The sequence below is a fragment of the Nannospalax galili genome, unplaced genomic scaffold (genome assembly GCF_000622305.1).
Source record: "Nannospalax galili isolate Female #2095 unplaced genomic scaffold, S.galili_v1.0 scaffold286, whole genome shotgun sequence".
NCBI classification, from domain to species: Eukaryota; Metazoa; Chordata; class Mammalia; order Rodentia; family Spalacidae; genus Nannospalax; species Nannospalax galili.
In genome coordinates, this window is record NW_008359442.1 from 14,374,208 (window position 1) to 14,402,075 (window position 27,868).

General features: G+C 45.9%; 1 protein-coding gene across 4 annotated transcripts; it reads right to left on the reverse strand.

Moving 5' to 3' along the window:
- Window positions 1-9: 9 nt before the first annotated feature.
- Abcg8 (ATP binding cassette subfamily G member 8) lies at window positions 10-27,854 on the reverse strand. 4 transcript variants are annotated; one of them, XM_029558618.1, is made up of 14 exons: window positions 27,698-27,854; window positions 22,796-22,897; window positions 21,068-21,224; window positions 16,930-17,168; window positions 16,321-16,453; window positions 15,966-16,235; window positions 13,722-13,884; window positions 13,565-13,645; window positions 11,934-12,133; window positions 10,675-10,751; window positions 9,834-10,101; window positions 8,799-8,926; window positions 8,578-8,711; window positions 10-2,397 (listed from the first exon to the last, which is right to left on the reverse strand). In XM_029558618.1, the coding sequence occupies exons 1-14, from the start codon at window positions 27,758-27,760 to the stop codon at window positions 2,310-2,312; spliced, it is 2,103 nt and encodes a 700-aa protein (XP_029414478.1). In that variant the 5' UTR covers window positions 27,761-27,854; the 3' UTR covers window positions 10-2,309. The 4 variants fall into 4 exon arrangements, with proteins under 4 accessions (XP_029414478.1, XP_029414477.1, XP_008821309.1 ...); XM_029558617.1 differs by having other exon boundaries at window positions 22,796-22,900; XM_008823087.2 differs by lacking the exon at window positions 10-2,397 and having other exon boundaries at window positions 6,203-8,711; window positions 27,698-27,850.
- Between the last annotated feature and the right edge of the window lie 14 nt (window positions 27,855-27,868).

Consider the following 27,868-nt stretch of genomic DNA (forward strand, 5'->3'; position numbering starts at 1 on the left):
CAGCTGTCCTGGAACTCACTATGTAGACCAGGCTGGCCTTGAACTCACAGAGATCCGCCTGTCTCTGCCTCCCGAGTGCTGGCTTATGCATTTTTTTAATTTGTAAAATACACTGTGGCACTATTGCTAATAAGCTTATATACTTAGTCACTATGCTCTTTTTTGTTTTTTTCTAAAATTGGCAGCATCTTTAAGTTTTCTGAAATGCAAGACCTTAACTTTCCAGGGAATTTCTCTTATTTGACACGTAGCTAAGTAAAATGAGCTTTCTAGTGCTTAATATTCTAGGGTGTTACCCTCTTACGTGTGTGTGGGATCCAGCACTTTCCTCTAATTGTCTAAAATGCCAACACCAAGAGTCTTCAAACCCAGCATTGCTCATGTTACAGGGAGAAGCTGAGACCACAGGCTGTAGCTCGCCCTTAGCCGGGGTGCTATTTACCAGTGCCTGTGGGCTCCTCCATACTCCTGACCCACTTCTCTCTACCACAGTGGTTTCCACGGGCTTCTCTTCATAGAAGCTTCTAAAATTGTATCTTGTCATGACTTTCTTTATGATTTTAGGATTTTATTAGTACAGGCTGTACCCTCTACTTTGGACTCATTACCCAAAAATACACAGTTTCATATGAGATCAGGTGTAACCTTTTTGGAATCAAATTTAAAAATAGATGCTGTTCACCATATTGTCCCTTGTGCTTGTTAGACTCTAATTGCAAGTCATTACATAAAAACATATTTAAGGTAGTTGAGGTGGCTTGCCATTTCTAACTTAGATTGGAATATTGCCCTGTTTGTAGATGAAGTGATTAATTACCCCCAAAATGTTTTGTTTGAGAATTGCCCCCAATTCTATTCCTCATACATTTGAATTTGGTGTTTGCTACTCCGCTTTATGCCAGCTTCGTTCCCTCATCTGACATCAAGAGGAGACCTTGCCACGGGGCAAGACTTTTGTGCGTCTTTTTGTGCGTTAACCTGCGTCTTGTGGATGTGTCTTCCTGCAGAGGCACAAATGGAAGGTTAATGGGAAGGGGCCAAGAAGTGTGCATGCTCCTGGGACAAGCGTATGTCACTACCATTCAGCTTGAGGCTCCACTAGTGTGGAGTCCTGCCTGGAAGACACAGTGGAGGTTGCTTCTGTGGTCTGACAAGGTGCACAACCTACACATGTAGTTTTGCTGTTGTCTGGCTTGCCAAGAGCCTCACTTTGGTACACATGTCACCAGTGACTTCACTAAAGCTGGCCCTAGTTTTGCAATCATGCCAACCTAACTTAGTCGAGCTGAATTTCACTGATGTTTATTAATGCATCTTTAAAATGAGGTATAATCTTGGAGCATAATCTGGAATTCACAGTCATCTTTGGAAAACTAGAGGTAAAATCTTATTTACATGAAGTGATATGTGGATGCTGTACAAATGAAATAGCTGAAAAGTCCCCATTTGAATATATGTTTAAAATGGACTACTGGGTCACTATATTTTCCCCCTTTTGATTATTAATATTTAACGTAATATAATTGTATATTCCAGATGGACTTATGCTTTCTAAGTAATATCTGTATTGAAATAAGTAGTGCTAACAGAGTAGCTAATTCTAAAAAGTAAGTTTGTCACTGTAAATTTTTGGAAAGTACGATATTCTGTATGTAATTATGCTCATGTACCATAAACCATTTAATTTGCCTGTGAATTTCTTTGAATAAAGTATATGTGAAATATCTGTGAGTTACAATTTTTTTATCATCAGATATTTACATGATGATGCCAAGCCATCTCAAAACGTTTTTTGTTTTTGTTTTTTTGAGATTCAAGGTCTGAATGTTTGTTACTCTTTAAAGACTTATTTTTGCCTGGACTCAAACTTAGAAGTTCTTGGGGAGGACAGATCGTGTCTGGCAGTCTGTTCCTGATGTTTTTCTTTGTCTTCCTTCATTCCCTTGACCAAGTTTATCATATTTTCAGCCTCCTCCTTATTTTTCTTGGTGTGTTGTTTCTTCAGAGCAATGCATCATTATTTATGTTGTAAGGCACTTTAGAGTAACAAGATGCTGAATCCTGGGTGCTTTGGTACCGGGTCTCTGAACCTTTCTGACAGCTATGACAAACATCACCTTCTTTAGAAAGAGTGAAAGCTTTCGAAATTCTGTGAGCTTTGGAGCCCCAATCACCAAGGCACAGTAGTATCTGTGAAACAAGGGATGTGTTTCTTTATAATAACCAAGTTGAGAACACACAGATTGCATCCCCAAACAGACTTGTGCCTTCTCTCTCCAGTTCTCCTTGGTCTATAGCAAGAATGCCCATTACTTGGCTTGTAGGTGCTGGGAACTGAACCTGAGTCCTTTGCAAGAGCAGCCAGTGCTCATAACTGCGTCTTGTAGATGTGTCTTCCTGCAGAGGCACAAATGGAAGGTTAATGGGAAGGGGCCAAGAAGTATGCATGCTCCTGGGACAACCCATATGTCACTACCATTCAGCCCCTGAGTCTTGAATTTTTTTAAAGTTGTGTGGTGACCTATTAGACCTAGAATTTCCTTGTTAAATAAATGTCTAGTTTGTTGTGGAGAGCCAATGAGGTAAGCACTTAGCTGTTTTTTGTTTTAATATTTTAATTATTTTTATTTTATGTGTATGAATGTATTGCCTGCATGTGAGTGCACCCATGTCATGCAATACTGAGGAGGGCTTCAGACTCCCTGGAACTGGAGTTAAGGATGATTCGCAGCCGCCATATGGGTGAGAGATGGCGCAGGGGTTAAGAGCACTTAGCTGTTTTTAAGGATAAGCAGTCACTTAAAATTTCTAAGGGATAAAGTTGGCAAGAAATGAAAGTTTGGATATATGATAAATTGACACATGAAATGGAGGATTATTCAAGTGCCAGAGAGATCTTAGAACTCCACACACAGGGTCTCCCACACCTGCATCCTTTTCAGTAATACTCCATCATCGGTATCATCTCTCCTGGCTGCACTGCACACACCTCAAGCATTGCCTTCTGACTGAACTCTCAGGATTGCCTGTTGATCAAATAGTTTGTGTCCTCAGACCTGCAGGATCACATTAAATGGAATTGTAGTGAGGTTCCATAGCATCTATATGGTTAGTACTGGGCACCGAGAACCCACTACTGTGTCGACACCTCTCTTGCCTGATTTTCATGGTAGGAAAACTTAGAAGTGGATTTGTTCAGGTTCACAGCAATAAATCTCATGGCCAGGACTTTTGGAAAAAGTCTCTTCCTATGAGAATACAAAATGAGGCAGTCCAGTTTAAAGTCAGTTAAAAGTCAAATTAGACTCTTAAACTGTTAAACAAAACACCTTTCACATTAATACAAGTGTTCTGAGTTTCTGGACACTTTAAGAATATTTTTTTTCCATTTAATCCAATACCCAGTGGCGGTATAATCAAGTTTAGGAGGTCCAGTAAATTATAAGGAAGCTTTATGTTGCAAATTGTTCTTCCTGGTATAATTTATTTCAGTCTGCAGTGTGTATACTCTGCGTGCTTTTTCTCATGTCTTTGAGCACAATTTCCATTTAATATTTGCCTTTCCAAAAAAACAATATTTGTAGTATTTCTAAATGAAAGCAACATCTCAAGTATGGTGGAACTGATAACGGCAGGGGGTCCAAAATCACAGTAATTCATCGCTTTGCTGTTGTACAATCATGCGTGGGAGTGTTTCCATTAGAAATGTATCCTGCTTTCAGGCCAGCAGACTTTACAAAGCCCACATTATGCAGCCTTAGTACAAATAAAGAAAATGGCTGCATTAGCAAATCCCAAACAGGCGTTTCCCTTTTCTTTTTTGCATAAAGACACATCAGATCCAGATAAAGCAAAAGCCTTTGACCCTGCAAGTGCTTGCCACAGTGGTTGGGGACCGAGACCCGTTTGTGGTGTCTTCACTAACCCAGCCCCTGGGCAGATACTGAACATTCTTTGCCTGTTTCTGTGCTAACAATGCTCTGCAGACCTACCAAGTGGGTGTGCGATAAGCCTCACTGAATGAGTCAAATGGAGGTTCAAACCATGTTTCCCTCTTGCAAGCTGTGTTGTTTCTGAGATGTCTGATGTGTGCACACTGGACAGTTTCTTCCCACATACTTCCCTTTGACCTCCTTTGTGTGCCCTAGAGCTAAGACTGGTCTGGGATCACACTCTAAGAGGGTGTTCTTCAGAACCCACTTGCATAAAACACTTAACAATGAGGCCAACCGATCATGATTTGAAATCTCTAGAACTGCAAGCAGAGTAAGTTCATGATCTCAGATATTTGTTGTTGTCGGGAGACAGGTGGCCTTGAAAAGTCAGACCTCCCCAGTCTGAGCTCAGGCAGAGTGCAAGGAGTCTGCTGTAGCAGTGGAATTAACAGAAATAACGAGCTTACTTTTTAGCAAGGAGCAGCAGAGCTGTTTAGCAGTTTGGGGAAACAAGCATACTTCAATTTTGTAAAAACATAACCCTACAAGCAATAAATATGAGCACTGTTGCCTAGCAAGCAAGGAGAGTTGGTACGTACTAGAAAATCTCCACTCACTGTTTAAATGATACCATTTTAATTACTAGCTGCTAACACTGCTCATTCCTCTCTCAACTGCCAGCAGAGCACAAGCTGTACCCCACCTGCTTGCCTGCCCTCCCTGCCAGAGCTGCCTCAGGTGACAGGGACACTGGAGGTGCCTCTAGACCATGGCCATGGTTGGTTTGGGGTTTTGGTGTTTGGGCTTAAACTTAAGACTTCTAACTTCCTTAAGCACCTTGTGTACCACTAAGCTACATACCCAAGCCTCTGCCCAGGCCACTTTAGATGAAGAACCAATTTATCAAACAAATGGCAGTGAGTTGAGATTAACATAAACTATTTGCAAATAAGGCTCCTGTCCTCCAGGCATGAGCATTGGCTGTGTTGTTCAAATACACAGAGGACAGCCAGTAAAATGCCCACCTCTTGCTGTGCCTCGCTCACTTGCTCTGCAACTGGCTCCTGGCCTGCACCTCATGGTGAGTCTGCCCTAAGGAAGCTGGTTCCTCATACTGTGCTAAGCTTGTTTGCCATTGACTGATTTGAGTCTTAGAAGAACCCCTGGCCCCAGGTCTGTTAGCACTTGGGTTTAATGTAGATTTCAGTATCTCTGCTATGAGTTGTTTAATCTGAGATTAAGAGAAATTTTTTAAAGAAAAATTGGAGGAAAAAACAAAAGCAAATAACAAGATCTACCTGTATAGACTGGTCCAACCCAGGGCAAGATTGTGTCTTAAATAATCTTTATAGGAAGAAAAGCAGTTTAAAAAAAAATCACATCAAGAAGTATTTGAGTCAATGTAGGTAATTATTTTCCATTTCATTACAATCCTCCCGTCATTATCACAAATTGAATTGGGGGGCTTAAAATGAAGTTTTCAAAACCTAATCAAGTCTGCAAGCCATAGCCTCAGGTCAAATCCAGCAAACACTTTAAACAACCCACAAATCAGTCTTGGTGAGGATCCACACTTGGCCTCTGTGTGGGTGGCTAGGATGGAGAAAAGCCTGCTCTAAGGAAAGCCCCCAAGAACCAGCACCTGCCTGAATTTCGGCATCACTCGCCTCAGTGCCTTTACTTCCTGCCCCTTCTTTCTGGGTATCGGAGCATCCTGAGTGGCAAACTTACACCAAGTCAGATGATACCTCTCAGTGAATGTCAACCTTCATTGCATGCCAAAATCACCTGGCAAATGTGAGAAACACCAGTGTCCTCTTCCTCTGTCCTCCATCTCCATCCAGGCCTAAAGACACTGGGTAACCACAACAGAGTGGGTAGAGCTGGGGAAGGGGTGTAGAATAGGCTAAGGAGGGAGCTCTGTGAATGCAGGGACAGTTCTACGTGTAGAGTGAGGAGGAAGTCCACACTGAAAGGCATTGATAGGTAGGCTACAAGCAGGATTAATCAGATGAGAGACTAAGAAGTCAGTTTTCTCCAAAACAGAAGAAGGAAAACTACAATAGAGTCAGCTCTAGATGGGAACAAGATACTATCTACATGAACTCATATGCAACAATGGCCATGAGTACACACATGCACTCATGTACTCTTCATTGGGAGCCGTGATGCCCAGCAGATTCAATACTCAGATCTATCATTTCCCACTAAAAAGAATCAAAATTTGTTCTAGTTTGGTTTGTGTTGTGATAAACACTGCCCAAAAGCACCTTGGGGAGGAAAGGGTTTATTTGAATACAGATTACAGTCCATCATTGAGAGAAGCCAAAGCAGGGCCTGAAGAACTAGACCATGGAGGAACATTACTTACTGGCTCACTTCCAGGCTCTAGGCCCACCTGCCCACAGATACCTCCCACAGTGGGCTGGGCCCACCCACATCAATTAACAACCAAGAAAATGCCCCCACAGATACGGCCACAGGCCAATCTGGTGGAGGACCTTCTTCATCAAGGTTCCCTGTTCCCTTGCATGAGAACAAGATTAGCCATCACAAGATTCTTCAGACAAATAACCAATTCCAGAACTAGCATGGGAAAATTCAAGATGAACCTGAAACATTTTGTGGTATCACAAAGTCCTCAATCACAGGAACATGATTTTTAAAATGCAGAAGGCCAGGTGTAGTGCACACCTTTAATCCTAGCACCTGGGAAGCAGAAGCAGAAGCAGGTGGATCTCTGAGAGGCCAGCCTGGTCTACATAGGGAGTTCCAGGCCAGCTGAGGTTAAAGGGAGACTGTCTTTTAAAAAAAAAAAAATGATGCAGCCTGAGGGATCCCACTGGCAAAATCAGGGACAATTTGAGCATTAAAATTAATGATGGTAATGGATTATAACTCTGTAAAATGAAATTCCACAAATATATAATTTATAGCAATAGCAAAACGAATAAATGGAAAGTGTGATACGGAATGATCAATTCACAGTTTCCAAATACCTACATTCAAAATGTTTACTCATTATGAAGGAGGGAACATAGAGACTGGGAAGAATCTGGAAGGCCGGACTTCAACCAGGTGACCAAAGTGAACATGAGCAGGGACATGTAGAAACCAAGTGCCACCTGATGGGACACGTTAGGAAAAAACAGCACCGTTCCTGGATATCCCACCAAAGGTACCCAGCCTGGATTTAATCATGAAAATATATCAGTCCAACACAAATCAAGCTATCCTAGAAAGTCAGGAGCATTGAGGAGCTGTTCCAAACCAAAGGAGATCAAAGAACCATGACCCTCACCGAACTCTGCTCTGGGTGGAGGAGGACATTGTCAGAACACTTCCTGAATCTCTGTTGGATTTGGCAATGTGACTGTAAATTCCCTGAATGTGAAGGGTGAATTGTGAAAGGATGGCATGCTATGGGACTGCGCCTCACACTGGAATATGCATCCAAATCCCTGGGAGAATCTAAAAACACAGATTCTGAGTCTGTGGGTCTGGGCAGGAGGCCTGGGATCTGCCTGTCTCACCAGCTCCCAATGATACCATGTTGCTGGCCAGGGACCGTGCTGGACACCGCCAGGGCCTAAGGAACTGGTGGAGAACATTTGCCCTTGGCTCTGAACACCCTCACCTATGTTTCTTTAGGTTCCAGGCTCTTCCTTTGGAAGCAATCCCCTGCCACCTCTGTGCACCTGTTTTGGGTCAAGCAGTACACAACACAGGCATGAAGACTGCAGTCTGGGTGTGCAGCAATCCATCCTCTCCCTTGGCCATTATGAAAGGTTCAGAGCTGGTCCTGAGACCCAGACAGCCAGTGGGATGCAACTGTAAAGCCTAGCTGGGCTGAGCTGACACAATCTCTATAAACTGTTTCTGGAGGCATCTTGGGCTTCAAAGGTCTGACCTTTTTCTCCCTAACTCCTAAAGGCCTCAAAGCTTTTTCTGGCTCTATGAAAAAGCAACTATGTGACCATGGAAAACTAAATTTGACTTTGCCTCAGTGTCCTCACCTATAAAATGGGATGCTGCTTGCCTCAATGGGTTGTTCTGAAAATTAATGACAGCATTCACATAACATGCTTTGTACCACCCCTACCACGGAGTAGATGCTCGATAAATGTTTAATTGTTCACTTTGGTTTTTGGAGTCTGTGTCTCCATGCAGAAAGACGAGATGGTATCTCACTTGTATGTTTTACGTCGCCTTCCGTATTGAGAGTGGCTTAACACAGGACACAAGGACACTGGAAGATGAAGCTAAGCATTTTGCTAGCTATTAAGCCATCATCCACTCTGGGTTCCAGCAATTTCTGCATGCCTGGCCACTCAATTCACACCTAATTTGTTCCCATCCTAAACTGGGTTGCTTGTATAAAAACATAGTCAAAGAAATAAATTAGCAACATTGCAGGTGCCACCAAGAATCCGTTTTCTCCCTTCAGCCACAGGCTCTGGCCAGTGATCAGAAATCCTTTTCAACCGTCTTTATTCTACTGCCATCCTGTGGCTGACCTGTGCCACTGCAGCACCGTGGGGTGGAAGCAGCTGAGCATCTGTCTGATTGCCCTGAGGGGCCTTGGGAAGGGGCTCCTCAGGAGGAGCAACTGCAGACAAAGGGTCCCACCAGTGGGCGTTACCAGTCCCAACTTGACTTCTGTTTGATGAACCTCAAGGACAGATAGTACAGGAACATGAAGCCGCCGCTGATACAAATGACAATGAAGTAGATGGCGTAGAGTGGTTCTGAGTTCAGGTCCATGGCACTGACCAGCTGGAGACACAGACACTCAGTGAGCTCACAAGGATGCTCTCCCCTTGGTTGCACTTGAATTTAGAATCCCCACCCTTTGCTACTTACTTTATCCCCAGGCACTGAGTAGGTGATGTTGCCGATTTGCGTCAAGTAAGGATACCCATTAAACTGAATCTTCATCAGCCCAGCAAAGCACCACCGAAGGAAGGATATCTTGGAAATCCACGCAGGTGCTGGGAACAGCAAGAGCGGGGTTATTCACAGGATCCCAGTGGTCTGCCTGGCATCAGTACCCTGCCTAAAAGTGGAAGCTTCTGTTGGAGAGAGGGGCTGTGCTGGCTGTGACCAGAAATGAGTCCTGAGGATCACAGAGACAAGAGAGGACAAAAGAGCAAAGGGGGCAAGGGTCACAGCTGGGGACATGGATTTGGGCTGGGGTGGCCAAGGGGTGAAGGGTGACCCCCCGTTGGATCCCTAGCAATTCTAGGCTCACTTCCTTAGGTTGCATGTGCTCATCTTAGTAGACCACTCAGCAGCCCTCCAGGGACATCCCTGACCCTGTGGAGCACTATCCTGGGAGAGAAGAGGTAGAAAGCCCTGCCCAGCTGTCAGGAAAGCTATGGAGGAAAGAATACCAAAGGTGGGCTTTGGTGAACGCAGAGAAGAGGCACAATAGACTCTAAAGTGAAAGGGGGGCTGCTGGGGCTTCACAAGAGCTAGCCAGGAAGCACGAGAAGGCCAGCTATCTTGAAAGGCTTTGAACAAAACAGCTTCTGTAACCTGTCCCTTAGAAAAGGTCACTCTGCTGAGGGGTGCACCAAGAAGGCTCAACTTCACAGAGCCTAGACTATCCTGATGGCCCAGGGTTTGGTGATGAGGGCCAGGACTGGGTAGAGCCCAAGGGACATTTCAAAAAGGAGGTAAGATTGGTCTGGCTCACTGGTGAATCTGGAGGGCAGTGCCAGGGTGACGTGTGGGGAGAGGTGAGGGCTGTGAGAAAGTATCATCCATCCATAAGCCTCCAGGACAGCTGGCAAAGGCATAGAGTGGAACTAATTGATCAATGTCCACCTCTAGCAAAGACCTAACCAGTCATGGAGGCCTACAGATGCTTGGTGAGCAAGAGGGAGTAAGCCTCACCTATCCACAGGTTGTTCAGGTTGATCATGAAGCCCCCAGTTAGGTAGAAGGAGTTGTAGAGAGCATTGCAGATGAAGGAGGACATGTGGAAGGTGGGCAGCATGGCAGCAGCAGCCAAGGCCATGGTCCTGCAGCAGAAGACCACCAGCCACAGGAGCAGGAAGTGTAGCAGGAAGGGCTCGATGCCCGGCCGCAGGTTAGTTAGCCAGTAGATGGGCATCCCGTAGATGATGACATAGGCACAGTGCTCTGGTAGCTCCCCTAGGATCTGCAAAGCACAGTCCTCCACTAAGACATGACACCAACACTTACGTTTGCCATTATCTGAAGATGTTTGTGGTGGCAACCCTCAGGATATCAGCATTCCCTCTAGGTGAAGGACAGTGTGGCAGATAAGACGCAGAAATCTGAATTCCCTCCTGATTCCCCATACAGGAGCAGCTCAGAGTTGTTGCCCCAGGGAGGCAGCTGATAGATGCTCTGCTAAGACCTGGCTAGAGTTCCCCACCCTTGCTGTCCAGATCTAGTAGATGTGTGGCCTTAGAAGAGCCATTTAACCTCTCTGAACCTCCTCTTCCTGGGCTCTGGAGAACTAAAGTGCTTGGTGTTGCCCACTTCTTCCTCTTTAGGTTCAGAAACATACCACACTTGATTCACAGCTCTGGCCCCTCTGGGGACTGTTCGGTGCATAGCAAGTGTTTGAAACCCTCCTAGAGGATGTGGTATCTGACATCACAAATAATGTATAATCTGGTATTCCTCAAAACACTTTGCTGCAATGTCTGTGCAATGCCCTGTGACTTTCTTCACCCTATGCCCACTCATAACCCTGACCAGTCACCTTGGCAAAGAAATATGGACCAGCAGTGTACAACCCATCCTCCAGCTCATAGAACAGCATCGCCCTCTCTGAATGACCTAAAAATGGGGAGAGAAGGGAATGAAGGAGTGAAAGTCATCTACAGTGTTTCTGATTAATAGAAAGCAGGGGTGTGAGGTTGGGCATGTTGCTCAGTGGTAGAGCACTTGCCCAGCATGCACAAAGCCATACGTTCAATTCCCAGCACTGGAAAAAAACATCAGTAGTTATACTTTTAGATTTCTTCTTATACTTTTTAAATTTCCCTTTTCTTATGTATATGGTATGTATATGAGTGTTTTTGCCTGCATGTATATAAGTGCATCCACGTGTGCAATGTCCAGAAGATGCACCAGATCACCTGGAACTAGAGTTACAGATGGTTGTTAGCTGCTCTGTGAGTGCTGGGAACCGAACCTGGGTCTTTTCGCAAAAGCAGCCAGTGCTCTTAACAACTGAGCCATCTCTCCAGCACTTACTTTGCTTTTTTTTTTTTTTTTTTTTTTTTTTTTTTTGTCTTTTTGAGATAGGGTCTCCCTGTAGCCCCAGCTGTTCTGGAACTCATGATGTAGACCAGGCTGGCCTTGAACTCACAGAGATCCACCTGCCTCTGCCTCCCAAGTGCTGGGATTATAGGCGTGTGCCACCACAATGGCCCCCTCCTATACTTTTTAAACTGCAGGCGTGGTGAAGTCATCCAGATGTTCATATTACTATTCTCCAGGAATAGTAATGAGCTACAGTCAAGCATAAATTCTGCTCTAGCAGGAAGGACTAATACACCTTGATTTGCTTTCATTTGCATATTAATATTACTGTGCAAACTTTAAAAACAATTTCTGTCATTTATTTCACAATCATGATGAAATGATTCCACAAAGTCATTGTCCTTAGGTGCTTCAAGAAGCACAGAGGGGCATAGAGAGATGGCTCAGAGGTTGAAAGCGCTGACTGCTCTTGCAGAGGACCCAGGTTCGATTCCCAGCATCCACATGGCAGCTACAAACCGTTCTTAACTCCAGTTCCAGGGGAATCCGAGGCCCTCTTCTGACTTCCGCGGCATTGCATGATACGGGTGCACTCACATACATGCAGGCAATACACTCATACACATTAAATAATAAATAAAATATTTTTTTAAAAAAGAAGCACAGAGGTCAGCTTTGGACCAGCTCAGAGAGTGGCTGATGTTACCTGCCTGGCTGCCCCATGGTCTGGTCAGTATAGCACATGATACTCACATTTGGAGACAACATCCAGAATCACGTTGAAAGGAATGAGTGCTCCAATCATGAACAGGAGGGCTGTTGTGTCCCCAAAGGCGAGTTGCTTGGAATCACGGCCATAGTAAAGGAAGCTGATGATGAGGGACATCAGGCAGGCCTCTGCCCCATGAATGAGCAGGGTTGGCAGGTCCCGGAAGTCATTGGAAATCTGACGACTTAAAAAAAGAAAAAAACATGGGCTGGAGTGATGGCTCAGCAGTTAAGAACACTGGTTGTTCTTACAGAAGACACATGGCAGCTAACAACTGTCTGTAACTCCAGTTCCAGGGGACCCAACGGCCTCTTCTATCCTCGCGGGCATTGTGTGACATGGGTGCACTTACCTATATGCAGGCAATACACTCATACACATAAAATAAAAATAATAAAATTTTTTAAAAAAGAAAAAAAACAGCTGGGTGTGGTGGCGCATGCCTGTAGTCCCAGCACTCAGGGGGCAGAGGCAGGTGGATCTCTGTGAGTTCAAGGCCAGCCTGGTCTACATAGTGAGTTCCAGTTCAGCTGGGGCTACAGGGAGACCCTGCTTCAAAAAGACAAAAAAAAAAAAAAAAAAAAAGAGAAAAAGAAAAAAACAGAAGTGTCAAAGGAACAATATGCAAATTCTTATGACCTTAGGAATGTCAGGTAATCTCCAGAAGCTTCATTTTCTCATCTATAAAATGGGGATAGCTGGAGATCCTCCTACCTCATCTCCTCCCCAGTGTTGGGATTCTAGGCGTTCACCACCACACCCAGCAATGATTATTACTTTTATCATTACTGATGACTCTACTTCAGAAATTGTGCTGAGGGAAAAATCAATCAAGTTATAAAGATGTTGGCCACAATGTGACTTGTGATGACAAAAGCCCCCAGATAAGGGGACCATCAAGATAGACTGGACTAAATGAAGTAGGGCTAAGCTGGAGTGCTATAACCAGAGGGGAGATGGAGACATGACTCTAGGTTTTAAAAGCAGGTTACTGGGGGCTGGAGGATGGCTTAGTGGTTTAGAGTACTTGCTGCTCTTGTAGAGGACTGCACCCACATCAGGAGGCTTATAACCACCTATAACTCCAGCTCCAGGGAATCGGATGCCCTTTTCTGGCCTCCAAGGGCACTATACTCATGTGCACATATCCACACGCAGACACACACACACATAAAAATAAAATAAAATAAATCTTAAAAGAAAAGCTGGTTACTGACTAGTACATAGAGACTGATTCCACTTAAATATTAAAATGTCTCTGTCCAGCCAGAGACACACTATAAAGACAGTGCAGAGCAGGTGTGCCTGGCTTTCTTTGCACATGGTGCAGCAGGGGCTCTTCCCTTCCCAGGTCAGATTCTCTTATTGTCTGAGTTTCTCACATGACTTACATGGCTACTTCCATGATCATTGCCACTGAGGTGATTTTATTTTGTTTAGAGCCAAGGAACAACAGGAGTGTTCTGTGTCACGGGAGGGTTGTACTGGTCTTGGGGACTCTGGTTTTCAGACAATTCCACCTCTCAATTCCTCTCTCAAATTCACTTTGGATAGAAATGGCTTAATGTGATACTCAGAGGTATTAGAGGGTCGGGGACAGATGACTGAGAATTACCGAATCAGGGTGGCAAACTGCTGCATCCCCCCAGGCAGCTCAGTGGAAGTCCTGCAGTTGGTATCCTGCGGGACGGTGTGGCTGTTGGGAAACAGTATGTGGTTACTTTGAGGGCCCACCACAGGGGTCTCCCACTCCAGCCACTGACCCACTGTACCTGATTGCACACATGCCCATGTCAAGTTCCTTTGCCTCTGCTTTCCACAAAAAGTCATCAAAGCCTCGCACTTTTTCTAGAAACAAGGCTGCAAGTGATCGAACCTTCTCCATAGTGGCCATTTCCTGTTCTTTGCTGTGCCTGTCGATGCTGGTCAAGTCCACTGTAAGTAGAGGATGCAGAGCCATAGGCAACCTGGTCCCTAGTACTTGCTTCTCAGCCTCCAAGAGGGAACCATTAAGCAATCGTCAGAGACCTGGTCCTTTGCCTTATCTGGACTGATCAACTGTGTAGACGCCTCAGGAGAGGGCTATGGATCATAAAGTGGTCAATGGCAAACGCTCTGGCTCACTTTCTGCCCCACAGGCTCATCACAGGGACATCCCAAAGTAGAGCGGAGCATTCTGGGCTAGACACCTCATCACAGTTATGTCTGGCTCTGACTTCAGCTGTATGTAATTTTTCTGTTGCTATGAATTCATAATTTGGCTGCTCAAGGGGTCAGGCCTAGGCAGAAGAAACACATTTGCTGGGAGGATGCTGAAGACCAGCCAAGTACATGGAGTGGGGAAAGCAGGAACAGCCCACCCAGCTGGGGAGCCAGGCCACTGGGAGAACCACCTCCTGAATCCCAGAGGATACCACCCTGCATCAGGATAGGATCTGGCAGCCTCACCCCACAGTCTTCCTCTCACTGTTCTTTGCCCTCCAGTGTCCTCATAATGCCAGAAAATGCCAATCCCATCAGTCACAACTGGGGCCTTCCTATACTCCCAGGACTGTGCATGGCTGGGAATCTTTTCACCTCTCTCCTCTTCCCTTCTGTTTCATTACATATCACAAGACAAGATCACTTGTAGAAGGGACCTTATAAACCATGTTTTCACTGTGAAGACTATATAGATCAAACATCACATTTGCTAGGCACCCCCCAGCCTCATGTGAGCAGCTCCTGCACCCCACACTGGTGAGGTCCACCTGCCCCAGGTAAGGACCTCCACCTTTACTTCCCCCAAATAATAGCACAAAAGGAAAAGGAAAAGTTTTCAAGTTTGCCATGGGTGTTTGACTTCTGATAGCTTGTCTCCAGGCTTACTTCAAATTTTCTCCTGCAGTAGGTTGGCAGCTGTCCTTTGCCCTCTTATCTGAGGACATTGGCCAGAGAATGACAGATGGGCTGGAAGCCAGGATGACACCTGAGCACTGAGTTCAGGGAGGAAGGGTGACTTCTATGTGAGTTCATTGAGCACATGATTGCACAGGACAGGGTCAGGAGCCAGTGTGGGCAGCATGGCCAGAGTCAAGGCTGAGGGCTCCCACATATATCTCCCCATAGCTGTGCCACCACAGCAGGCAAGCCGTTGAGTTCTTTCAGCTCCAGTCTTCTCCTGTGCGAAGATGGAGCTGGCCTTAGCCTGACAGAGGAGTGAGGGTAAAGCAGGAGACACTCTGGAGGTTGACACTTTGGGACTTAGTGTATGCCTTCAAAGAACTGGTCTTTGTTACCAGGTCTATTGGTGAGCTCCTTGCCACACTTTACCATCCTGGAAAGAACCTAGGTCACTGAGCAGCTGCTGGTACAATTGAGTAGTATTCAGCAGCCATTCCTTAACACTCTTGAGTGATGCTTTCCAGGCAGATGCCTTGAAAAGGCCACTGCTCCCCATGAATGAAAGAAGTGTTTTATGGTACCCTATGTACAATATTCTGAGTGTTCAGGGACCCAAAAGAAAGGCAGGTCAGTGACTGGCTGGCTAGTGTTCACATCCAGAGATTTGTTGGCTAAGGCCAATATAAGCCCTAAGCAGCCCCTGCCCTGGGCCTATTCACCCTAGCAGACTTCCTGCCTCTGGGGAGCATAAGGGCAAGGGCACAGTTTTAAGATCCACTGATGGTTCTGACTCTAAAATATCCTGTTTCCTACAGTGTCTGTATAAAGGCCACAGTTGTAAAAACCAGTCAAAGACCTGAATTACACCCCTCCATCTGCAGAGCCCCATCCTTTCCTAACCTGTCCTGCATAGCAGGGATGATTCTTCAGATTATTTCATGTCCTCACACCCAGCATTTGACCCCAACAAACAGACCAGTTCTCCACCCTGTACACCACTACCCCCTTCTGCTTCCTTCTCACCCAACTGCATCACAATGTCTCCCCTGGGTCTTCTCCATAAGTATTTTGTTGTTTATGGTAATTTGGGGGGGGTGCACCCCTGTCACAGGCCACTGGCCTTGTTTACTCACCATAGAAGTCAGCAGGGTTGCTGTATCGGGGACAGGGGTGACCGATTTCTGTGAAGTAATGGACCATGTGTTGTGCAGCCCCCAAATAGATGGGGGTGCCTGATGTCATCAGAAGGACCAGGTCAAATAGTCGGAAGATGTCCGACCGAGGCTGGTGGAGGGAGATGAGAACGAGTCTGTTGCCTTTGGCCAGGCGGGACAAGGTTCTCACCAGGTTGTGGGCCGTGAAGCTGTCTAGGCCAGAGGTGGGTTCATCCAAGATGAGGATTCCTGCCGATATCACATAGGGAGCCTGGTGCCAAGCCCGATAGGGCGCTGGCTCAGGCCCCTCACCCCGCCAGTTCCCAGCCCTCACCTGGGTTCCATAGAAGCTGCACCCCAATGCTCACTCTGCGGCGCTCGCCCCCAGACACCCCACGAACGTAGGTGTTGCCCACTCGGGTATTGGCACACTGCCGCAGCCGCAGCTCCGCAATCACATCCTCCACCTGAGGACCGGGAGCTGAGCGTTACTGGCACCCCAGGGCTACACTTATTTGAACCAAAGTACAGAAACACCCGCTCCTCTGCTATGGTCTTGGAGCTGGAGGAAGGTGGCTCCAGCACTCTATCTTCCCAGCGGTGCTGGTCCCCCTGATTCTGCCCCAGGTTCTGAGCAGATTCACCTTGCAGAGCACTGGCCATGGAGTGCAAATAGGGCTGGGTACTAGGGATCAGCTAGTTGGCCTCGCCCACTCGGAATACAGGAAACTCTTGCACAAATAAACACTCATCATGCACTTGACTAGTGCCCCGAAGGGAACCCATCTAAGCTGAGAGGCTTCCTGGCTAAGCATACGGCATGTTGAGCTGGGTTGCTTGAACTCCAGCTGGGCTGGGGCTTGAGGGAAAGCAGGGAAGGGCTGGAAAAGCAAGGATATTGGCTTGTCAGACCCCGGGGACCACCACCTAGCCAGTTAGTTACCCTTTTGTCTCGCTGAGCCTGAGAGAAGGTTCTGGGCAGGCGCATCTGGGCAACGAAGGCCAGGGTCTCCTTGACAGTCAGATTGGGGAGCAGCTGGTCGTGCTGGCGCACGTGGGCCACACTCTTCCTCACCAACTGGGGCGTGCTGGGTTGCCCGTTGATCCAGATTTGGCCTGACGTCATCTTGCCACCGTGGTCCCGGCCAGTGATGACGTCTAGCAGTGAGTCTCTCCCACAGCCTGGAAAGCCACCAGGGACATTCTTGATGGTGGAACTACCCGGGGACAGTCCAGCAGCTGTCACCACACATTCTGCAGCTTCTGGACCGCTCTGCAGAACTGACCAAGCTCCAGGAAACATGACTCTGCTCCGAGACCCAATGAGGGTATCCTCAGGATTTTCTTCTACAACCAATTTGTAGGCTTTTTAGAGCATGGGGACACATTGACACTAGGTCAACATAAGAGAAGATTGGAGTATGGACTGCCACATGCCTGCTGTGCCTGAAGCACTTGTCACCTCTCACTGCTAACCAATGCACTTTCCCCCCAAGTAATGCTGAAGTTCCTTACATTATGAAGTGTAGGTACTTGTGATGTTGGGTCAGCAACATCTCATTATTCATTATTTGTGGGAACGACTACTTTGGAGCATTCACAGGGTGTTTTTTAAAAATTTTTAAAAACTTTTATTTATTATTTTTATTTTATGTGTATCTATGTATTGCCTACATGTAGGTAAGTGCACCCCTGTGGTGCAATGCCCTCGGAGGTCAGAAGAGGCTGTCAGATACCCTGGGACTAGAGTTACGGACAGTCGTTAGCTGCCATGTGGGTGCTGGGATTTGAACCCGGGTCTTCTGCAAGAACAACCAGTGTTCTTAACCGCTGAGCCATCTCTCCAGCCCCTCATAGGGTGTCTTTTAAGAATGCAAACCCACAACCTACTCTGCAAAGTATGGGATTAAAAATAAGATAGATAATAGATATGGAAATGATGTTAAGTGCCGTGACACACAGGTTCCTGATGTGCCTATATCTTTCTGTCATTTTTAAAAATATACTTTATTATTTTTATTTTATGTGTATGAGTATATTGCTTGCATGTATGTAAGTGCACCCGTGTCATGCAATGCCCATGGAGGTCAGAAGAGAGCATTGGATCCCCTGGAACTGGAGTTAGGACAGTTGTAGGCTGCCATGTGGGTGCTGGGAATGGAACCCGGGTCCTCTGCAAGACCAGCCAGTGCCCTTAACCGCTGAGCCATCTCTCTAGCCCCTCTTCTCTCTTTTCTTATCAGTAGTCTATTCTGTCTTAAAAATAAAAGGACAAGGGCTGGGTGTGGTGGTGCTCGCCTTTAATCCCAGCACTCGGGAGGCAGAAGCAGGTGAATCTCTGTGAGTTCAAGGCCAGCCTGGTCTACATAGTGAATTCCAGGCCAGCTGGGGCTACAGGGAAACCATCTCAGACAAAAAAATAAAAAGGAAAAACAAAAACAAAAACAAAAAACCCTTTGCCCTCAAGTTAACACCTTCTGCTTCTGAATGACATATCAGTTACTATTAATTTGGAGAAGTGAGCATCATATTAGATCTAGTTTCCAAAAGTATTTGATGAGCCTTTTTATCTTATAACTGTTCAAACTGAATATAATTTGGGTTCAATCTTGGACAACACTTTTTACCACAGAGCTGGAGACAAGTTCTGTTCAAGTTTCTTACATGAAGTTTTGTTTTCCTTACTATATAGTCTTTTTTGGAAGGCAAACATTCAACTTTTTTTTAAAAACAAGGCAAAGGTCAGTAGACAGGAGATGACGAATCCTCCTTGTCATGTGTCACATGCTGCCTGCAGCCGTCCCACAGCACCCAGTACAAAAGCCAGAAGCCCAGAGGCTTTTGCATGTGGTTCTCTTGCTTACTGGCCATAGGCTTGGAGTGGAAACAGCTCACATGCCGCCTCCTAGATGTGCCTCATGAAAGCTTTCTGAAAAATTATTTAGAACAAAATATCCCAGGGAGAGACCAGAGAGGGAGGTCTCAGTCCTGCTCCCTATTCAGCCTCAAACATTGGCTCCAGGCTCTGCGAGTGCAGGAGACTTTGCCAACTTTCACAGGGACCAGGGGATACCCAGTTAGAGGGCAGGAAGACCATATTTCCTAAGCAAAGTTTGTGGTAAGAGGTGTAGGCAGCCTTTCCAACAGAGAGTGCTTATGCATTTGGATAGGTTCTCCTGAACCAGGAGAAAAAACAAAACAGAAAATGGATCTTCAAGACTCTTGTAAAGTGGCTGCCATCTCCTCACCAGTAATTTCATGAATTGGAAAACACTTTTTGCATTGCTGATTTTATAGAAGCTAAATGACTGAAGCTGGCTTTTAAAACTTATGACCAGCATTCCATATATGTGTATGCAGGTATGTGTATGTGCTAAAAGCCACAAGAACTATAATGGGGGTGCTGGAGAAATGGCTCAGCAGTTAAGAGTACTGACTATTCTTGTAGAGGACCCAGGTAGAATTCCCAGCACCTGCACGGTGGCTAACAATTGTCTGTAACTCTAGTTCCACGGTATCTGACTCCCTCTTCTGGCCTCCACAGGCATTACATACACACAGTGCACTTAACATACATTCAGGCAAAACACTCATATACATAAAATACAAATAAATAAAATTTAAAAATAGGTATAAAGGATAAACATTTCTAAAAAATTATTTCAATAATTTCAGTCAAGTAAACCTAACCCAAGCAATGCTGAACCTAGATATTATCCAATGTGATTTCTGCTCAGCCTCTCTGAACTTCACTTTCCTCGCCCACAAATCAGGGATGCTGTTGGCTAGAGGGATATAGAAATCAAGTGTGCTCACTATTATGACTCCAAGGAATGCTCTGTACATCTCAATTCAGAAAACACAAGAAAACTACCAGACATTATGGATCAAAATACTTTTTTCTTGTTTAGGTCAGAATCACAGGGTCAGGGCCAGGGTAGGAGGGACTGAATGAGTGTACATGTTGTTTCAGTTACAAAGTGCGTTTGCATATCATAGCTCATTTGATCTTTGGTTAGACAATAAACAACCCTCTATCAGAAGAGCATAAAAGTTTGGAACAGATGTCCAAAATATTGAGCAATCTCTACCTCTGGAAATGATTAATTAAAAGGTATAAAGTGCTCTCTTTAATACTGGGTAAATATGTCCCAGGAAGAACCACCAAGTTCAAGTTCAAAATCTAGCTCTACATTAAATGTCTTTAGGAGACCTATTATTAAATGAAAGTGTGTGTGTGTGTGTGTGTGTGTGTGTGCACATACAGGTGCACACATGTGCAAAAGGACACTCTAGAAGTATTGGGGACTAGATGATATGAAAATCTTCCTTTAAGGCTGCTTCCAGGGCTGGGCGTGGTAGCGCACGCCTTTAATCCCAACACTCAGGAGGCAGAGGCAGGCAGATCTCTGTAAGATCCGAGCTATCCTGGTCTACATAGCGAGTTCCAGGTCAGCTGAGGCTACAGGGAAAACCAGTCTCAAAAAGACTGAAAAAAAAAGAAAGAAAGAAAGAAAGAAAAAAAAGCGTCCAAGCTGGTAGGGAGCAAACTGGGAAAAAATAAGGAAATCGAAGTGTTTTCCAAGGTCCTTGTCCCCTGTTCTATAATTTCAGATTTGGTCTGTGGAAGTGACTCTCCAAGAATCTGGCTTTTTGCACGTGGTTGAAGGTTGCTCCAGGACTGTGAAGGGGACAGCAGTGGCGGGGCCCTGCCGAGTCATTGTCTGACCATGAACCTGCTCTGGCTTAGTGGAACGACCTGAGCAAGCACCCTGTGGCTGGAGGAGTCCCTGAAAAGAACATCATGTTCTAAAGTGACCCTGTCTCTGTCCCGGTATTAAACGAAGACAGGGGCTGTGGCTACACCTTCAGGTGGAACAGAGGCATGCTCAAGGTTCATGACAGCAGCAACATCCATGAGCTACTGGCTGCAGGAGTTGGCATGTGAGCTGGTCTGTCTGACCCAGAATTCTGCTGTATTACTCATCAGCAAAGAGTTCTGTAAGCAGCATCCATGTCTGAAGGCTGTTCTGCATTCCAGGGGGTAGAAGCCATTGTCCCACCATGGTCTGTGTTGATACCTGAGCTCCCTATGATGGCCAGCATCTGTCCACTTCTCACTTTGAAGCTCAGGTTCTGGATACCCAGATCGCAGGCGTCTTGGCTGGCATGAGACATCCAAGGTATCTTGAACTGAGCCAGCTGCTCGAACCAAGGCACCTGGGAGGCCATGTCCACCTGTGGAGAGACAATGGAAGGTTTCTCAGAAGGCTTGCTTTACCAGCTTCTATTCGCTCTCCTGTGTTCTGTGTCCTCCCACAGGAGATACCGCACTGCTGATACCGCACTGTAGATCTTGAGGCACCCCACACACAAGTCCTACCAAACATGGCAGTGAGGCCCCATCATCCTGTTGAAGTCTAGAGCTAAGGGGATCAGAAAGCATATGCAATAACAGAAAATAGTTATTGAGAGTTTGCTACCTAAGGCTGGGTATGGTGGCTCCCAGCACTTGGGAGGCAGAAGCAGAGGCAGGTGGATTTCTGTGAGTTCGAGGTCATCCTGGTCTACAGAGGGAGTTCCAGGCCAGCCATGGCTACATAGTGAGACCCTGTCTCAAACAAACAAATAAACAAACAAACATATAAAAGTTTACCACCTGTAAGGCATTATGATAATCTCTGTATCATTATCCCATTCGCTCTTCATTGCAAGCATATATCATGGGATGTCCCATGGTCTCCATTTCATAGACAAGGTTCAGAACAGTTAAGGAACTTACTCAAGGTTGCACAGATCATATGTGGCAGAGCAGGGAAAGGTTACAGTGTGGCTCATCAGCTTGCTCTAAGGCCAGTTTGGGACTCTGAAGTTCATCATCCCAGGCCTTACCATGATGTACATACCTGGGCAGTATATGGCCCCTGAATCTAACCAGGACATTCCCAAGAACTTCCCACAATAGCCTTTGGATGTTTTATTAGCAACAGGGACAATACATTTTACAAAGATAGATGGACATAAATGGATACAATCTCAATAAAGTCTGTAGTTTAGTTAATAACACATTGTTAATTTCTTAGTTTTGGTAATTACACGACATAGTTTGTTAACTTTAAGGGGAATTAGGCAAAGGATATATGGAAACACTAAATTTTGTTGCTTTTGTGTGTGGATGTATGTCTATGTTCCTACAGATGTGTGTGTGTAGTTGTGAATGCATGTGTGCACATCTGTATGTGCACATGCATATGGAGGCTAGAGGCCAATGCTGGTGTCTTCCTCAACTGCTTTCTACCTTATTTTTGAGATCTGCTCTCTTGCTGAACCTGGAACTCACTGATTAAGCTAGGCTGCTGGCCAGTAAGATCCAGGGATCCATCTGGTTCTGTTTTCCTAGTCCTGGGATTACAAACAGGTGCTGCCCTGCCCATTTTTTTTTCTTACGTGGGTGTTGGGGATTGGAACTTAGGTCCTCATGAGTTTATGAGGCTTGCGTAGTAGGCACTTTACTGACTGAGCCATTTCACTGGCCCCTTTGTTACTTTTTTCAAAGTCTAAAATTATTTCAAAATGGAAACTTAAGAGTTCTAGAGACTTTCCCATAGGCCCTCATAGTAAGCCTGAACATCTTCACAAGAGGCTTGTGACAATCTCTTTCCATGCCTCCCACCTCCAGCTGCAGGTGGTGTTTGCACCCAGGGTGGCCAGAACTCCAGTCTTGGGGTTAGAGAGCTGCAGGTTGGGCTTATCATTCTACGCCTTTTCATTCCCACCCTTCTACCCCCAACCCTGGCATGTGCCCTTACCTGGTAGGTGAGATTTCTGACCTCCAGTGTGTTGGACTGGCCACTGTAGGTGAAGTATAAGCTGTTGTCACTTTCAGAGGAGAACAAACTGTCCTGGAGGACCTGCTGGAGAACATGACAGCTGAGGAGCTCCTTCAGAGGCAACTAAGGAAATAGAAGACAGGAGGAGGGGACCCAAGAGACACAGGCAGCTGTTCACAACATGGTTAAGCTCCCACACTGACAGTAGGAGGGCTCATTCAGGTGGTTCCCCAGGACTCTCAGAAAACAGGAGCATTGATGAGGGCACATCCTCTCCACCCTCCAGGGAGGCTTTTCCAGGACTGCTCTGGCCCCAGAAAACCTCAGTCTAGGCTAGTGCACCTGAATCCAGGAAGCATAGGATGAATGATAGCCAGACTCCAATGGGCAGACCTGAGCTGGAAGCCTGAAAACCCTTGGCCTTTGACTTTCACATCCCTGTATATGGTCTAATATCATCTAATGCTAAATAGACACAGCATGTGAGACAGACAGATAGACAGACAGACAGACAGCAGCAAGTTGACCCTGGGTATCTGTGATGATATCAGCCCAGGAAATTGTATCTTATTTTGATGAGGAATTTTGTACAACAAAGCCATTGAAAATGCTGGGGCAGGGGTGGGGGTGGGGGTCTGGAGAGATGGTTCAGCAGAGGACCCAGGTTCGGCTCCCAGAATCCGCATGGAAGCTAACAGCCATCCATGACTCCAGTTCCAGGTGATCTGACACTCTCTTCTGACTTCTGCAGTCATTGCATGCATGGGTGCACCTGCATACATGCAGGGAAGACACTCATACACATAAAATAAAAATAAGTAAAAAAAAAATTTAAAGAGAAGAAAATGCTGTGAGGACATTTCAGAGGAAGCCCCACTATCATCACCCCACCATCAACACTGCCACCATGACTATGATGTTCTTATTGTTGAAGTAGTGCCATGTTTGTGTGTTTTCTTTCATTGTCTCATTGTACATTTTTATTCGTACAGTGAGATCACTAGTGTGATACGTAGTCAATGTATGGTGATTAAATGGGGTAATCAGGACCTACATCTCCTTGACCATTTATTGGTTTTTGTGTGTGTTGGAAACCATCAGATTCTTCTCCTCTGGTCTTTATACAATAATGGTGCAAGTTATGTCAACTCCACTGTGCTATAGAATACCAGAATTTATTTCTCCCATATGTGTTTGAATGCCTGACCTCCCGCCATCCCCTTTTGCCCCATTCTTTTTCACCTCTAGTGATACAGTTCTACTCTCTGAAATGGAGGTATATTTTATTGGAATTTTATTTTTGTTTTTGCAATGTTGGGGATCAAACCTAGGGCATCAAACATACTAGGTGAGTGTTCTACCACTGAGCTAAGCCCCCAACTCTGATGGTGCCCTTGAATATAAACCAAACAAGCCAGTCTTTCTCTTTCCTTTCCTTTTTCCTTCTTCCTTCCTTCCTTCCTTCCTTCCTTCCTTCCTTCCTTCCTTCCTTCCTTCCCTCCTTCCTTCCTTCCCTCCTTCCTTCCTCCTTCTTTTTTCTAAGGCAGTGTTTCATGTAACCCAGGTTGGCCTGGAGTGTGCTGTCTTTGTAGCAACCAAAGATGACCTTGAACTTCTGATCCTCTAGCCTCTACCTCCCCAGTGCTGGAATTACAGGTATGTACCACCACTCCTGGTTTATGTGGTGCTCAGGATTGAGCCTAGGCTCTGTGCGTGCTAAGGTCTGTGCGTCCTACTAATTGAACTACATTCCCAGCCCTCAAACCAGTGCTTCATGGCATTGGTTGGTAGCTTTAAAAGGTATCAACCATCTGCAGGTTTAAATTCTTTCTCTTTGCCACTGCACCCTACAGCGGTGGAGGGAAGGGATATGTCTTTCAAAAGGACATTGCAGGCCAATGGGAAAGAAATAGGCAGAGGTGACTCACCCACGGCCTGCAGCAGGCCTTCTGGGAGTGGTCTCCAGAGGGCTGGAAGAATATGAAAAACTGCCCACCGAAGCTACTTACATTCAAGGTTTGTACTCTTACCAAAATTATCCAGTAAAAGCATGAGAAAGGAATTAATGATGGGTAAGTGGAAGGTTGGGAGCTCCTTATGTAGATGGGCTTATTTGAACTATTTCACAATGTTTTCAAATTGAGGGAGTGAGCTTGTAAGTGGGAATTCCTGAGTTCTAGTCCCACCTTGACCCTATCTTCAGATGCTCCAAAACAGGTGAAGAAGTAGGGGTAGGAGAGGTAGAGGATCTGCACCCTCTGAGATCCATGTGGAGCTCCTGGAGAGATCCAGGCTCAGGCAGCTGCTGGGAGTGGGTTAGCAGCCTAGCTCTCCTTCAACATTTCCATACCACCCACACCATCTAGTTAATTCTATTAATTACTCAGAAATTCAGTTAGGTTAATTTGCATCCTGTTGTCTTGTTTTTGTTTGTTTGGTTTTGGTTTTTTGAGATATGGTCTCAAGTAGCCAAGGCTGTCCTCAAACTGACTATGTAGCCAAGGATGACCTTGAACTTCTGCCACCATCTCTCCAGTGTTGGGATTATAAGCATGTACCACCATACTCAGTTTATGCAGTGCTGGGGATCAAACTCAGGGCATGGCTAGGCAAGCACTCTATTGACAGAGCCATATCCTTAGGCCTGTTTCTCAGTTTTAATCAAATATCTGCAGGAGGGATCTTGGTTGTCAGATAGGAATTAGTTCAGAAACTGCTTCTGTTGGATTACCAGGTTGGATTTAGGGGTAGAGGGACTCTATGGGAGAAAGGCCAGAGAGTTATAGTCTAGAACAATGTGGGGAGGTCTCAAGTTATTGTGTTGTTGTGGCTTGAGAGGGTGAGGACCCTGGGGCTCAAGGGGACAGAAAGGACAGAGTGGAAGATAGGTCTACCGTTGAACAGGGCCCAAATCCACCGTCACCAGCCATCATGGAGAGATTGACCTTCCAGGATCCACATAAACAAGCTCAGCTTCCAGAAGAAAAAAATTCGTGTCTGGGTTGGAGATGGCTTCTGTTCCATTTTAAAATATTTTCCTTGGCACCCAGGAAGGATTTGTTAGACTCCTTCTGAGGTTTTGACAAATTCTCTGTATTTTTCAAATACTTAAATATCTATTCGGTTGACACTTTAATCAGTATGACTGTCAGAACATCATTTGAATTTTTGACAGGTGACATCCAAAAAAGCAAAAGTGGGTTTATTTGTAGGTAACCAGCTCAGTTCCTGCTGAGCTACAATGTAATTTCTCCTTGTATTAACTTCTGATTAAATTCCTGAGTCAGAAGCACAGACAAGTGGAGAGCTCACAAAGGGAGAATATGCTGAGTGAGGACTGTGGCTGGCAGAGACCAAAAGGGTTTGTCTCTGGCCTAGGGGACACCCCTGGACTTCTGTTGACATATGCAGACCAGATCTCACCCAGCTCTGCTGTAGGCTCAGGCTTTCCTGGCCCCATTCCTGCCCATGGTGTGAGGAGTGTGTGGACCATGGTCCCTGCCAGTCCTGGTATTAAATGCCAGAATTTCCTGTGCAGACAGTTCTGAACCTATCCCTCCTCCTAGGCCATCTTCCTGAGTGATCACAATGTCATTTAAGGGGGCACCTGTTAGCTAGATCCAGAGCATCTGTCTGTAGAAGGCCTGACTAGAATGTGAGTGGACAGAATGGATGACCCTTATATGAGTTCCTTGTAGAGTGAGGTGGAACTGGGTAGGCAGAGAAGGAGATGGGCTATGGCATGGGCTAGAAGCTGGCTCTTCTGCATCTCCGTATCCTGGCTGCTGTTCCAAGAAACCCTGGAATTTCTAAATTCACAGCCAACCTTCCAGATTGTAAGGAAGTCATGCTGAGGTGAGAGGGTGGAAACTATTTAATAGTTCTAGACTGATTGATAGCTTTTAAATATGGAGACATAAAGCATTTGTTCCAAGCCCCACAATTGTTAGGGGCAGACCACACTGCAGAACACCTAAAATAACAGGATTGCAGAAGAGGAATAGTGAACGGCAGGACCACATGCATTTTTATCTATGGGATATCTTAAGCTGTGGTGGTAACCTGCAGGGGCAAAAGTCCCCAAAGTCACCACTGTTTTTATATCCTATTCAAGGGGTGCTGAGCATCAGAGTTCCAAGAGGCAGCAGCTAGTAGGAGTCATTTCCTCATGGGTATCTACCCCATGGAGAATTCAGACAGCAATGGTGGGTTCCTTGCCTGACCAGCCCAGGGGGCTGTGGCTCCGCATTGGGTGTGGAAATCTCATTCTGGGCTTTCTAGAAAGTGGGTGGGATGTAGGAGCTGAGGAGTGGGAATCTATTTCCCTTCTGCTTCAAGCCCTGCCCACATTCCCCAAATAAAGGCTGCTTGTCAAGTAAACATTTCTCTGTTAAATGAGGAAGTAAACTTTGTACCTCCACTTCTTGGCCACTTAGCTCCTGTCTGTGGTTTCTAGCTCTCTCCCAGATCTTAGGACTGCAGCCATAGACTTCTGATGTTCCTGTCTGCTCTCCTGTCAAATCTATTACTCTACCACTGAGACTCTTGGCCTGTCCATCACATGGACAAAAGATGCCTCAGGAAAGTCTCTGTTACATGGGAGTGTGTTGCTGGGGAGCTCACTGGAACACTTGAAATCAATTCCAATCACCCACAAGAACATCCTTTCCCTTTAGGAGCATGAAGAAGGGCTGGAAAGTGATCTCAGGGGCCTCCTGGCTCCTGAACCTGCTCTCCTCCCCTCCCGGCAACACCAAGAAGATAGGGTCCTACTGCCACATTTCCACTTGGCTTAGCATCCAGATGGTGAATTAGGATCAAAGGAAGGAAAGGTCCGATCCTACACCGCTCCCCAGGACCAAGGTGGCAAGGGTTACTTACCGAAGCATCCTGAGGTGTAGCCTCATTCCACAGCTGGTGTTCCTCTGTGGTCTTCTCAGCCATTGGGGCCCTTGAGGTCTGCACTCCTCTGTGTGGCTCCTATGGACCTTCTCTGCTGCTGCCTGGGCCAGTACTCCTTCCTAGAGCCAGGCCACCTGAGCCTTCCTTCTC

Coding starts and splice junctions, on each gene's coding strand:
- Abcg8 (XM_029558617.1), bottom strand. CDS start 27,760: ATGGCTGAGAAGACCACAGAGGAACACCAGCTGTGGAATGAGGCTACA. Junction 12,134..13,564: donor CAGTTTGCCACCCTGATTCG/GTAATTCTCAGT, acceptor TCTTTTTTTAAG/TCGTCAGATTTCCAATGACT. Junction 10,102..10,674: donor GTCCATATTTCTTTGCCAAG/GTGACTGGTCAG, acceptor TGTGCTTTGCAG/ATCCTAGGGGAGCTACCAGA.